Raw genomic sequence first — 14,884 nt, forward strand, 5'->3', positions numbered from 1 at the left:
TTACCACCCAGTCTAGCGCTCCGTCAACTCACTTGCTCCGAAGCTGGTCTTGGTCTGGCCGAAGTTGAAGCCGCCAGCGGGGTTGACGGGCGTGGCACCAAACAGCCCGGCGCCCGCGGTGGAGGTGGCGGTCGTTGCACCAAACAGCCCGGCCCCACCACCCATGGGGGCCTGCGGGCCCTTCCGGCCGGCCGTGTAGTCTTCAAACCGCAGCTCCTGCCAAAGGCAAACGGGGGGGGGGCAGAGTGAGAGTCGGCACAGGGGCGGCACAGTGGGTAGAGCTGCTGTCTCACAGCGCCAGGGGACCCAAGATCAATCCTGACTACGGGTGCTGTCTGTGTGGAGTTTGGAGTATTGTGTACAGTTTTGATCTCCTAATTTGAGGAAGGACATTCTTGCTATTGAGGGAGTGCAGCGTAGGTTTACAAGGTTAATTCCCTGGATGGCGGGACTGTCATATGCTGAGAGAGTGGAGCGGCTGGCCTTGTACACTCTGGAGTTTAGGATGAGAGGGGATCTCATTGAAACATATAAGATTGTTGAGGGCTTGGACACGCTAGAGGCAGGAAACATGTTCCCGGTGTTGGGGGAGTCCAGAACCAGGTGCCACAGTTTAAGAATGAGGAGTAAACCATTTAGAACGGAGACGAGGAAACACTTTTTCGCACAGAGAGTGGTGAGTCTGTGGAATTCTCTGCCTCAGAGGGCGGTGGAGGCCGGTTCTCTGGATGCTTTCAAGAGGGAGCTAGATAGGGCTCTTAAAAATAGCGGAGTCAGGGGATATGGGGATAGGCAGGAACGGGGTACTGATTGGGGATGATCAGCCATGGTCACATTGAATGGCGGTGCTGGCTAAAGTAGGGCCAAATGGCCTACTCCTGCACCTATCGTCTATTGAGTCTGTACGGTCTCCCTGTGACCACTTGGATTTTCTCCGGGTGCTCAGGTTTCCTCCCACATTCCAAAGGCGTGCAGGTTTGTAGGGCAATTGGCTTCTGTAAATTGTTCCCGGGATGCAGGATAGAACTAGTGTAACGGATGGGCCGAAGGAGCTGTTTCCACATTGTATCTACGGAACCACCATCGTGGACAGGTACATGGATAGGACGGGTTTAGTGGGACATGGGTCAAACGCCGACAGGTGGGACCAGTGTGGAGGGGGGGTGTTGGTCAGCATTGGTAAATTGGGCAGAAGGGCCTGTGTGCGTGCTGCGTGACTCTATGACAAGCTGCTGGGACAAGGACTGGCATCGTTCAACATCAGATGGGGCACTCACAAACCAGGTGACACACCATGCAACTGGACAATGTCGGCCAACCTGCCGGGGGGGGGGGGGGGGGGGGGGGGGGGATAAGTCATTCAGCACAGTAACACGCCGTTCGGCACCGCCTCAACCATGACAACCAACATGCCCCATGCACGCTGTTCCATTTTAACCACATTTGCCCCATATCCCTCAAAACCTTTCCCATCTCTGTACCTGTCCAAATGTCGTTACAGTCCCAGCCTCAACCACCTCCTCTGGCAGCTTGTTCCATACACCCACCACCCACTGTGTGGAAAAAGTTACCCGTACACTAGTCCCACCGGCCTGCATTTGGCTTATATCACTCTAAACCTGTCCCAGCCATGGACCTGTCTAACTGTTTCAGGATGTTGCCAGGACTCGAGGGACTGAGCTACAGGGAGAGGTTGAGTAGGCTGGGACTCTATTCCTTGGAGCGCAGGAGGATGAGGAGTGATCTTATTATAAAGGTGTATAAAATCATGGGGGGAATAGATCGGACAGTGGCTTGGCCAGAGTAGGGGAATCGAGGACCAGAGGACATAGGTTCAAGCTGAAGGGGAAAAGATTTAATAGGAATCTGAGGGGTAACCTTTCCCACACAGTGGGACGAGCTGCCAGAGGAGGTAGTTGAGGCTGGGACTATCCCAACATTTAAGGAACAGTTAGACAGGTACATGGATAGGACAGGTTTGGAGGGGTATGACCCAAATGTAGGGAGGTGGGACTAGTGTAGATGGGACATGTTGAGCGGTGTGGGCAAGTTCATAAGCTCATGTGACAGGAACAGAATTTGGCCATTTAGCCCATCAAGTCTACTCTGCCATTCAATCATAGCTGATCGAGAAACATAAACAACAGGTGCAGGAGTAGGCCAATCTGCCCTTCGAACCAGCACGGCCTTTCAATTTGATCATGGCTGATCACCCTAAATCAGTACCCCGTTCCTGCTTTCTCCCCATATCCCTTGATTCCGTTAGCCCTGAGAGCTAAATCTAACTCTCTCTCCTGAAAACATCCAGTGAATTGCCCTCCACTGCCTTCTGTGGCAGGGAGTTCCATCGACCTCTCCCTCCTAGCCCCATCCTCCTGCATTCTCCCCTTAGCCCTGGCGCCCGTTTGCGTGCGTGCCTGCGTCTCTGCCCCTCACCTCCAGCGACTTTGTCTCGTACTCCTTCATGGCGGTGATGCACTGATGTTTGGTGCTGATGCTGGTGCTGACGCCAGACTTCACCATCGTGTCCGTGCCAGTTGGAGACTGCGGGAAAGGCAAGAGGAATTGAGTGGCTCGTCACCGTGAGATGCTGTCCGTTGCTGTGAGTATACTGCAGCCCGTTCACAATTAATTGCCCACCCGTAGGTACATCTCAAGTTCTCACTGCCTGAACTGTTCCATGTTCTGTGTAACAATAGGTGCAGGAGGAGGCCATTCGGCCCTTCGATCCAGCACCGCCATTCAATGTGATCATGGCTGATCATCCCCAATCAGTACCCCGTTCCTGCCTTCTCCCCATATCCCCTGACTCCGCTATCTTTAAGAGTCCTATCTAGCTCTCTCTTGAAACTCATAAGCTGTAAGAAGCAGAATTAGGCCATTCGGCCCATCAGGTCTACTCCGCCATTCAATCATGGCTGATCTATCTCTCCCTCCTAATCCCATTCTCCTGCCTTCTCCCCATAACCCCTGACACCCGTACTAATCAAGAATCCACAGATTCACCACCGTCTGACTAAAGAAATTCCTCCTCATCTCCTTTCTAAAGGTGCATCCTTTCATTCCGAGGCTGTGCCCTCTGGTCCTAGACTCTCCCGCCAGTGGAAACATCCTCTCCATATCCACTCCATCCAGGCCTGTCACTATTCTCCGGCCTCCCCACGGACCCCGATGCAGACGCACTCACATTGAATTTAACGGTGGTTCCTGTGGGGGCAGCTGTGGTGAAGGTGGTCCCTCCAAAGAGGCTCCCTGAAGTGCCACCGAAAGGGTTGGAGGCTGTGCTTGTGGTCCCAAACAGCCCCCCGCCCGCGGTGCTGGTTCCGAAAGCTGAAACAGCAAGAGGACAGTGAGAGAGAGGCACGTCAGTACTCCAGATTCCACAGTACAAGTGCCATGTTAATTTGTTCAAGAAGGAACTGTAGATGCTGGAAAATCGAAGGTAGACAAAGGTCCACCCCCTCCCCGGGCACTTTCCCTTGCAACCGCAAGAGATGCTACACGTGTCGCTTTACCTCCCCCCTCGACTCCATTCAAGGACCCAAGCAGTCGTTCCAGGTGCGACAGAGGTTCACCTGCACCTCCTCCAACCTCATCTATTGCATCCGCTGCTCTAGATGTCAGCTGATCTACATCGGTGAGACCAAGCGTAGGCTTGGCGATCGTTTCGCCCAACACCTCCGCTCGGTCCGCAATAACCAAGCTGACCTCCCGGTGGCTCAGCACTTCAACTCCCCCTCCCATTCCGAATCCAAGCTTTCTGTCCTGGGCCTCCTCCATGGCCAGAGTGAGCACCACCGGAAACTGGAGGAGCAGCACCTCATATTCCGCTTGGGCAGTCTGCATCCCGGTGGCCTGAACATTGACCTCCAATTTCCAGCAGCCCTTGCTGTCTCCTCCCCTTCTCAGCTCTTCCTCAGCCCTCTGGGTCCTCCTCTTCCTTTCTTCATCCCACCCCCCCCCCACCCACCCTGCATCAGTCTGAAGAAGGGTTTTGGCCCCAAACGTTGCCTATTTCCATCGCTCCATAGATGCTGCCGCACCCACTGAGTTTCTCCAGCAATTTTGTCTACCTGCCATGTTAATGTGCCATTTTAATATTTTATTATTAATGTTTAATGTTTTATGTATCATTCTTAACTGTCACTGTAGGTCATGTTGGCACTTGCGGGCGGAGCACCAAGGCAAATTCCTTGTATGTGAATACTTGGCCAATAAACTCATTCATTCATTCATTCATGTTGAGTTTAGTTTAGTTTAGAGACGCAGCTCGGAAACAGGCCCTTCGGCCCACTGAGCCCGTGCTGACCGGCGATCCCCGCACACCAACACTATCCTACTCGCGCGAGGGACAATTTACATTTACACAAAGCCAATTAGCCTATGGACCTGTACGTCTTTGGAGTGTGGGAGGAAACCCGGGCACCCGGAGAAAACCCACGCAGGGAGAACGTACATACTCCACACAGACAGCACCCGTGGTCTGGAACAAACCTGGGTCTCTGGCGCTGTGAGGCAGCAGCTCCACCACCCACTGAGTACAATAACATTCTTACTTGCTGCAACTTGGGCCTGGTAATCCAATAACATAGACACACATGTGTACACACACACACACACGTGTACATACACACACGTGTGTAATAATTAATATAACTATCAATTATATGGATAGGAGGGGTTCAGACAGACGGGCCAAATGCAGGCAAATGACACTTGCCCAAAGTGTCAGCTCAGTTGGCATGGTCAAGGGCTGAAGCCTCATGTCATAAAGTCATAAGAAATGGGAGTAGAATTAGGCCATTCGGCCCATCAAGTCTACTGCGCCATTCAATTATGGCTGATCTATCTCTCCCTCCTAACCCCATTCTCCAGCCTTCTCCCCGTAACCCCTGACACCCGTACTAATCAAGGATCTATCCCTCTCTCTGCCTTAAGAATATCCACTGACTTGGCCTCCACAGCCGTCTGTGGCAATGAATTCCAGATTTACCACCCTCTGACTAAAGAAATTTCTCCTCATCTCTTTCCTAAAAAGAACGTCCTTTTATTCTGAGGCTGTGCCCTCTAGTCCTAGGCTCTCGCACATGTCCGTGCTGTATAGTTCTATGACTCTGCAATCCACTGGCATTTTAGACATCTCGTGAGGACAATGGACTCCCAAGTTTCACTCGGTATTGTTCTCATTTTATTCTGAGTCTCAAACCAAATTTAGATGCGGGCAAGAGGTATAGAAGTGTGAAAACGCACACCTCCAGTTTCTGGGAGTTTCTTCCCGGCTGTTATCAGGCAACTGAACCATCCTACCACAACCAGAGAGCGGTGCTGAACTACTATCTACCTCATTGGAGCCCCTCAGACTATCTTTGATCGGATTGTATCCTTGCACTAAACACGTTCGTCCCTTTATCCTGGATCTGTACACCGTGGATGGCTCGATTGTAATCACGTATTGTCTTTCCGCTGACTGGTGTCATGACTGGTAGGAATGCAAAACAAAGCCTTTCACTGTACCTTGGTACATCTGACAAGAATGGAGCGGCAGGGCTTGTACACTCTGGAGTTTAGAAGGATGAGAGGTTATCTTATTGAAACATATAAGATTATTAAGGGTATGGACACGCTAGAGGCAGGAAACGTGTTCCCGATGTTGGGGGAGTCCAGAACCAGGGGCCACAGATTAAGAATAAGGGGTAAGCCATTTAGAACAGAGGCGAGGCAACATTTTTTCCACACAGAGAGTTGTGAGTCTGTGGAATTCTCTGCCTCAGAGGGCGCTGGAGGCCGGTTTTCTGGATACTTTCAAGAGAGAGCTAGATAGGGCTCTTAAACATAGCGGAGTCAGTGGTGAATCTCTGGAATTCTCTGCCACAGAATGTAGTTGAGGCCAGTTCAATGGCTATATTTAAGAGGCAGTTGGATGTGGCCCTTGTGGCAAAAGGGATCAGGGGGTATGGAGAGAAAGCAGGTACAGGATACTGAGTTGGATGATCAGCCATGATCATATTGAATGTGGTGCTGGCTCGTCGGGCCGAATGGCCTACTCCTGCACCTATTGTCTATTGTGTAATAAACTAAAATCAAACTCAAAGCCGGGTGTCAGGCGATTATGGGGGGAAGGCAGGAGAATGGGGTTAGGAGGGAGAGGTAGATCACCCATGATTGAATGGCAGAGTAAACTTGATGGTCCGAATGGCCTAATTCTGCTCCTATTCTTTATGACCGTATAAATCTGCAGTTTCTTGTGTGTTTGGAGACTTGAAGCAACAACCTTCCAGCCTAGTGCCTTGCCCACTGAGCCACAGCAGACACACTGGCAATACACTCGCAGCCCACTGGCGTCCCAGGCAGAGTTGGCAATGCTGGGGGGGGGGGGGGGGGGGGGGGGGTGGGGGCGGCACTTGGAGCACTGCGTCCATTTTTGATCACCCTGCGGTGGGGAAAGATGTAGCTCAGCATGAAAGGGTGCAGAGCAAATAGACAATAGACAATAGGTGCAGGAGTAGGCCATTTGGCCCTTCGAGCAAATCTGTGGAATCTGTGTCTGTGGAATTCTCTGCCTGAGAGGGATATGGGGAGAAGGCAGGAACGGGGTACTGATTGGGGATGATCAGCCATGGCAGTGCTGGCTCGAAGGGCCGAATGGTCTACTCCTGCACCTATTGTCTATTGAGCCAGCACCGCGATTCAATGTGATCATGGCTGATCATCACATTGACTCACCACTCTCTGTGAGAAAAAGTGTTTCCTCGTCTCCGTTCTAAATGGCTTACTCCTTATTCTTAAACTGTGGCACCTGGTTCTGGACTCCCCCAACATCGGGAACATGTTTCCTGCCTCTAGCGTGTCCAAACCCTTAATAATCTTACATGTTTCAACAAGATACCCTCTCATCCTAAATTCTGGAGTATACAAGCCCAGCCGCTCCATTCTCTCAGCATATGACAGTCCCGCCATCCCGGTAATTAACCTTGTAAACCTACGCTGCACTCCCTCAATAGCAAGAATGTCCTTCCTTAAGTTTGGAGGCCAAAACTGCACACAATACTCCAGGTGTGGTCTCACTAGGGCCCTGTACAAGCCTTAATAATCGTATATGTTCAAATTGCAACTGATGAAGTCCCAGCTTACTTCCGAAGCCCCCGGCGGGCTTGCTCTGCGTGAAGGCATTGCTCTGCTGGTTGGAGAAGAGCCCTCCGGCGCTCGTTCCCCCAAAGAGACTGTTGGAAGTCGACGTCCCAAAACCAAAGCCCGCATTGGTGGAAGAGGTTGCCGGCTGCCCAAAGCTGCTGGACCCAAACAGGCCTCCTGGAGGAAGAAGGAAGAATGTTAACGGGCTTGATGGAACAACAGCAAGACAGAGACTCCAAGCGCACTAATCAAGCTGCTTTACAGCTGGAAAGCACAGACTTGCAAGTAGATACAAGATAGAAACATAGACAATAGGTGCAGGAGTAGGCCATTCGGCCCTTCCAACCAGCACCGCCATTCATTGTGATCATGGCTGATCATCCAAAATCAGTGCCCCGTTTCTGCCTTCTCCCCATATCCCTTGATTCCGTTATATCCAACTCTCTCTTGAAAACATCCAGTGAATTGGCCTCCACTGCCTTCTGCGGCTGTGAATTCCACAGATTCACAATTCTGCTTCCGCGCTGTATCTCTAAGCTAAACTAAAGAGCAAAGAACATCGAACTACAGCACGAGAAGAGGCCCTTCAGCCCACAACATCGGTGTTGAACATGATGCCAAGACCCTCACTTATCTACCTTCACATGACCCATAACCATATACACATGCCTATCCAACCGTCTTTTAAATGCCACAAATAGAGGGCAGTCACGGTGGCGCAGCGGTAGAGTTGCTGCCTTACAGCGCCGAAGACCCGGGTTCCATCCCGACTACGGGTGCTGTCTGTACGGAGTTTGTACGTTCTCCCCGTGACCGCGTGGGTTTTCACCGAGATCTTTAGTTTCTTCCCACACTCCAAACACGTACAGGTTTGTCGGTGAATTGGCTTGATTTTAAATGTAAAAATTGTCCCTTGTGTAGTAGGATAGTGTTAGTGTGCGGGGATCGCTGGTCGGTGCTGACCCGGTGGGCCGAAGGGCCTGTTTCTGACCTGTAACTCTAAACTAAACAAGAAAAAGCTTGTCACTGTACCTCGGCACACAAGTTATAGGAGTAGAATGAGGCCATTCGGCCCATCGAGTCCATTCACTCATGGCTGATCTCTGCCTCCTAATCCCATTTTCCTGCCTTCTCTCCATAACCATTGACACTCGTTCTAATCAAGAATTCTTTATTCTTGATTATCTCTGCCTTAAAAATATCCACTGACTAGATCACATTCAGTTGTACGGCACTAGCCACCATTTGCTGAGAAATCTGGCTGATCAACCTCAGCCCCTGGCGTGCATTTGAGATGAGCCGACACTCAGGAGAAATATTCCGTTAACAAAGAGTAAGTTTTGTCACTGTGACATAAACCACCTTCTACCCTTCAACGAATGCACCTTGTCTGAAGAAGGGTCTCGACCCGAAACGTCGCCCATTCCTTCTCTCCAGAGCTGCTGCCTCACCCACTGAGTTGCTCCAGCATGTTGTGTGTGCACCTTGTGAGTGGTACAAACGGTTGCTGCCATGTGTTGGTAGACAAAAATGCTGGAGAAACTCAGCGGGTGAGGCAGCATCTGTGGAGAGAAGGAATGGGTGACGTTTCGGGTCGAGACCCTTCCACAGACTGATGTGGGGGTGGGGGGGGCGGGAAGAAGAAAGGAAGAGGCGGAGACAGTGGGCTGTGGGAGAGCTGGGCAGGGAAGGGGAAGGAGGGAGAAAGCAGGGACTACCTGAAATTGGAGAAGTCAATGTTCATACCGCTGGGGTGTAAACTACCCAAGCAAAATATGAGGTGCTGCTCCTCCAATTTGCGGTGGGCCACACTCTGTCCATGGAGGAGGCCCAGGACAGAAAGGTCGAAAGCAGCTATTCCTGAACCTGGTTGTTACAGTCTTCAGGCTCCTGTACCTTCTACCTGAAGGTAGCAGGGAGATGAGTGTGTGGCCAGGATGGTGTGGGTCTTTGATGATACTGCCAGCCTTTTTGAGGCAGCGACTGCGATAAATCCCCTCGATGGAAGGAAGGTCGACATGTCGACACGTGACGCCTGTATGATCGTGAGTAGTCGCCCAAAGAGTCGTACCCTTTTCTGGTCGCCGCTGGATTTTCAACATGTTGAAAATTTTCGGCCACCTGACGGGTGCCGGCAAGTAGCCGAAAAAAATCGCGTAAGTGGGACAGGCCCTTTTGGAGGGAGAGATAGATCAGCCATGATTGAATGGCGGAGTAGACTTGATGGTCCGAATGGCCTAATTCTGCTCCTCTTCTTTATGACCTTATGATCCGCAGTTTCTTATGTGTCCAGAGACTTGAGACAACAACCTTCCAGCCCGGTGAGCCACAGCAGACACACTGGCAACACACTCGCAGCCCACTGGCGTCTTAGGCAGTTGGCAATGCTGGGCAGGTGGCACTTGGAGCATTGTGTTCTTTTTGATCACCCTGCGGTGGGAAGGATGTCTCCGAGCATGAGCGGATGCAGGGAAAATGCAGCACCAAGAGCACTCTTCCATGGAATGGAATCTGCCAAGGTGCGACACAGACCTGTGCAAAGTAGACTGAACTGATAAACGATAAACTGATTTACTAGGAGGTTGCCAGCACCCAAGCGCCTGAGCTACAGGGAGAGGTTGGGGCAGGCTAGGACCTTATCCTTTGGACTGCAGAAAGCTGAGGAGGGGTGATCTTATAGACGTGTGTGAAATCACAATGGGAATAGATAGGGTGAAAGCGATCTATTTCTTTTACCCAGTGTCGGGGAAATCAAAAATTAGAGGGCATGGGCTTAAGGTGGGAGGGGAAAGATTTATTAACCCAAAGGGCAGCTTTCTCCACACAGAGGGTGGTTGGTGGGTGTATGGAACGAGCTGCCGGAGGAGGTTGTTGAAGCAGGTACAGTAACATCTACTGTTATTTGGACAGGTACATGGATAGGAAAGGTTTAGAGGGATATGGGCCAAAAGCGAGTAGGTGGGACGAGCTTAGATGGGAGTTGGGTTGGGGGCTTATTTTTTTGCCGTGTGGCTTTATGTGACGAACTCAATGTAACCTGAAACTGCGATACATGTCTCTTCCAGAGGCATCACAAGCTAAGGAAGTAAAAGGAATCAAATGGCATTTTTACTTGTGAGCTATGTGAATATCAACCTATAAGTTCATGCCTGTGGCTGTAAAATAACGCAGTGGAGGCCAACTCAATGGATATTTTTAAGGCAGAGATTGGCAGATTCTTGATCAGTACGGGTCAGGGGTTATGGGGAGAAGGCAGGAGAATAGGGTTGAGAGGGAGAGATAGATCAGCTATGATTGGATAGCGGAGTAGACTTGATGGGCCGATTGGCCTAGTTCTGTTCCTATTAGGTCATAGGAACAAAAGTAGGCCTTTCGGCCCATCAAGTCGACTTGGTATAAGTGCCATTTAATCATGGCTGATCTATCTCTCCTCCAAACCCCATTCTCCTGCCTTCTCCCCATAACTCCTGACACCCGTACTGATCAAGAATGTGTCAATGTCCAGCGTAAATACCTCAACCAATGGAACAGAAATGATCTGGACATTATCTCGCTATATTTGGGGGCCTTACAAGCGATAGTAGTGAAATTAGGCCATTTGGCCCATCAGGTCTACTCCACCATTCAATCATGGGTGATCTATCTCTCCCTCCTAACCCCATTCTCCTGCCTTCTCCCCATAAACTCTGACACATTGTGTCGGGAACTGCATGCATCCTGCATCATCCCTCTGAAAGGGGTTCATTAGCTGTGAAATCCCTCTGGGTACAAAGTCGTGAACGATGCTACACAAATGCAAGTCTCTGCTATCCACCGCAGTCCTGGAGCCACAGTTTAGAGCTGTCCGCAGGTGGCCATCGGTGGATGAGTGGTTGGACATAGCCTCACCTGGTTTGGTTTGAGTGTTACCAAAGAGTCCTCCGCCGGTGTTAGGAGCCACGCCGAAGCCAGCCGTCCCTGCGCCAAAGCCGCCGAACCCCGTGGTGGCCGTGTCTGAAAAACACAGAGATGACAGAGTGTTAGAGTGGGGGGAGGGAGAGGGCCAGAGAGAAAATAAACAATAGACAATAGGTGCAGGAGTTGGCCATTCTGCCCTTCGAGCCAGCACCACCATTCAATGCGATCATGGCTGATCATCCACAATCAGTACCCCGTTCCTGCCTTCTCCCCATATCCCCTGACTCCGCTATCTTTAAGAGCCCTATCTTAGCTCTCTCTTGAAAGCATCCAGAGAACCTGCCCCCACCGCCCTCTGAGGCAGAGAATTCCACAGACTCACAACTCTCTGTGGGAAAAAGTGTTTCCTTGTCTCCGTTCTAAATGGCTTACCCCTTATTCTTAAACTGTGGCCCCTGGTTCTGGACTCCCCCAACATCGGGAACATGATTCCTGCCTCTAGCGTGTCCAAACCCGTAACAATCTTATATAGTTCAATAAGATTCCCTCTCATCCTTCTAAACTCCAGAGTGTACAAGCCCAGCTGCTTCATTCTCTCAGCATATGACAGTCCCGCTATCCCGGGAATTAACCTTGTAAACCTACGCTGCACTCCCTCAATAGCAAGATGCAGCAAGCCTGTTGTCAGGCGGCTGAACCGTCCTTCCACAAGCGCACCAAGGGTGGGAGAAGGAGAGGGAGAGGGAGAGGGCCAGAGAGGCAACAACCCTGTTATCAGGCTGCTGGCCCCATAGCAGAAGCGTCCACGTTGCGGGGCTGCAAACTGGAAGTATCCTGAGCTAATTCTGCTACCAACATCATCTACTGCAGCAAGTCAGGGGATATGGGGAGAAAGCAGGAACAGGGTACTGATTTGGGTTGATCAGCCATGATCACATTGAATGGCGGTGCTGGCTCAAAGGGCCGAATGGCCTACTCCTGCACCTATTGTCTGTAGTTTATCGTCCATTATTGGCTTGGTAAAAGTGTAAATTGTCCTTAATATGTGTGGTTTAGAGATACTGCACGGAAACAGGCCCTTCGGCCCACCATTAACACTATCCTACACACACCTGGGACAATTTGCACTTATACCAAGCCAATTAACCTACAAACCTGTACGTCTTTGGGGTGTGGGAGGAAAACGAAGAACTCGGGGAAAACCCACGCAGGTCACAGGGAGAACGAACAAACTCCGTGCAGACGGCACCCATAGGCGGGATGGAACCCGGGTCTCCGGCGCTGCATTCATTGTAAGGCAGCAACTCTACCGCTGCGCCACCGTAGGAGAGTGTTGGGTGTGCGGGGATTGTTGGTCGGTGCGGACTCGGTGGGCTGAAGGGCCTGTTTCCGTGCTGTATCTCTAACCTAAACTAAACAGTTTATTTCCCTGTTATTGGGCTTCTGAATGGTCCCTGCATAAGTTAGAGCACTGACCAAGCTCTCTGGTGTAAATTACCCATAAGGTATAAGGAGTTGGTATTACACAATACTAGTGCAGTGGTGGCCCCATAGCAGAAGTGTCCACATCGCGGGGGGGGGGGGCTGGAAACTGGAAGTATCCTGAGCTAATTCTGCTACCACCATCATCTATTGCGACAAGTGATGGCTCCCACTGATTGTCGCCGGAAGCTTGCGTCCTTTACAGGACGGACGATGACAGCGATGTCAACTTTTGTAACACAGAAGATGGACACGAAAGAAGAATAGTGTAGGGGTGATGGATGAAAATAGACAACAGACAATAGGTGCAGGAGTAGGCCATTCGGCCCTTCGAGCCAGCACCGCCATTCAATGTGATCATGGCTGATCATCCACAATCAGTACCCCGTTTCCTGCCTTCTCCCCATATCCCCTGACTCCGCTATCTTCAAGAGCACCATCTAGCTCTCTCTTGAAAGTATCCATAGAACCTGCCTCCACCGCCCTCTGAGGCAGAGAATTCCGCAGACTCACCACTCTCTGTGTGAAAAAGTGTTTCCTTGTCTCCGTTCTAAATGGCTTACAAGCCCAGCCGCTCCATTCTCTCAGCATATGACAGTCCCGCCATCCTGGGAATTAACCTGGTGAACCTACGCTGCATTCCCTCAATAGCAAGAATGTCCTTCCTCAAATTAGGGGACCAAAACTGCACACAATACTCCAGGTGTGGTCTCACTGGGCCCTGTACAACTGCAGAAGGACCTCTTTGCTCCTATATTCGATCCGGTTCAATGGTCAAGGTGTGTCTTGTTGAATCTGTAAACAGCACCAGGCCCTGTGCTGCGGGTGTAATGTGACTCTGCACCAAGATCAGTGACGATCCCAGGACGATCGCCAAACCATGTCCAGTTCACAATGTTCCTCTGTGAACGGACACTGCCATCCCCGTGCAACATGTGGGAGAGAGCCGCGCCGTACTACACCGCGCCGCGCCACACCGTCCAGCTGGCCAGCCGACGAACGATCCGTGCCGTCTCCCCCCCCCGACGACTGCTCAACCAAGCCGGCAGCAGCCTCCACGCCGAGTGCCGACTTACTTTGGCCGAACGCCGAGGTGGTGAATCCGCTGGTGTTGCCAAAGGTGGGGGTGCCGAACTGCGACTTATTGAACATCTTGTCAGCTGAGGGAGGCCGTCAGCAGCTGTGGAGGGAAACAGATCCAGTGTGAATAATAATAATCATATATTTTATTGTCATTGCACATAGGTGCAACGAGATTTGGTATGCAGCTTCCATCCGATGTCATAACTTAAACAACTAAAATTTAGTTACCCAGAGAAAAGATTTATTAAAAAAAAGAACAGTCTAAAGTGCAAATAGGTCTGTGCCGGGTCGATTTGCGACGTGACCATCCGAGGGAGACAGTTCATGGGGGGTGGGGGGCACTCAGCAGACCCGGTTCAGAGCAGCGATAGCTCTGGGGATGAAGCTGTTCCCGAGTCTGGAGGTGCGGGCGTAGAAGACCTAGTAACGTCGGCCGGATGGTAGAAGTTCGAACAGTCTATTACAAGGGTGTGAGGAGTCTTTGTGAATGCTGACGGCCTTCCTGAGGCACCGTGTATAGCCTGTAACTCACCAACATCCCGCGGCAACTTGCTCAAAAGGACAAAATATTTACTCCTTTGACATCGGAATTCATGAGAACATCTAAGACCGAATCATTATACTAGCCCACACTTCACACGAGAATGATCCCAGAGTTTGAGTGGCAGACAAAAATGCTGGAGAAACTCAGCGGGTGAGGCAGCATCAATGGAGCTAAGGAAATAGGCGACGTTTCGGGTCTCGGAACAAAACGTTGCCTATTTCCTTCGCTCCATAGATGCTGCCTCACCCACTGAGTTTCTCCAGCATTTTTGTCCACCTTCGATTTTCCAGCATCTGCAGTTCCTTCTTAACCAGAGATGAGTGGGTTAACATATGATCAGCGTTTGACGGCACTGGGCCTGTACTTGCTGGAGTTCAGAAGGATGAGGGGAAGGCCTCATTGAAACGTACAGAATAGTGAAAGGCCTGGATAGAGTGGATGTGGAGAGGATGTTTCCACTAGTGGGAGAGTGTAGGACTGGAGATCACCGCCTCAAAATTACAGGACATTCCTTTGGGAAGGAGATGAGGAGAAATTTCTTTACTCAAAGGGTGGTGAATCTGTGGAATTTATTGCCACAGACGGCTGTGGAGACCAAATCAGGTGGTGGGTGTCAAGACAGTGCTGAGGGCAGAAGACATGCTTGTACGTCTGTAACACCTTTAGACAATAAGTGCAGGAGTAGGCCATTCGGCCCTTCGAGCCAGCACCGCCATTCAATGTGATCATGGCTGATCATTCCCAATC

At 50.9% G+C, this 14,884-nt stretch overlaps 1 protein-coding gene across 5 annotated transcripts in view; it reads right to left on the reverse strand.

Annotated features, from left to right (window-relative positions):
* The window catches only part of nup98 (nucleoporin 98 and 96 precursor), a 95,808-nt gene that overhangs the window by 71,747 nt on the left and 9,177 nt on the right, over positions 1–14,884 (reverse strand). For 3 of the 5 annotated variants that reach the window (XM_033022171.1, XM_033022173.1, XM_033022175.1), the window contains exons 2-7: positions 13,587–13,693; positions 11,020–11,124; positions 7,132–7,308; positions 3,188–3,330; positions 2,437–2,544; positions 33–216 (exon numbers count right to left, since the gene is read on the reverse strand). In XM_033022171.1, the coding sequence (XP_032878062.1) occupies positions 33–216; positions 2,437–2,544; positions 3,188–3,330; positions 7,132–7,308; positions 11,020–11,124; positions 13,587–13,662 (793 nt within the window). In that variant the 5' untranslated portion in view covers positions 13,663–13,693. The remainder of the gene's footprint in view (positions 1–32; positions 217–2,436; positions 2,545–3,187; positions 3,331–7,131; positions 7,309–11,019; positions 11,125–13,586; positions 13,694–14,884) is intronic. The other 2 variants (XM_033022174.1, XM_033022172.1) reach the window with 1 other exon arrangement.

This window comes from Amblyraja radiata, chromosome 6, assembly GCF_010909765.2.
Source record: "Amblyraja radiata isolate CabotCenter1 chromosome 6, sAmbRad1.1.pri, whole genome shotgun sequence".
NCBI classification, from domain to species: Eukaryota; Metazoa; Chordata; class Chondrichthyes; order Rajiformes; family Rajidae; genus Amblyraja; species Amblyraja radiata.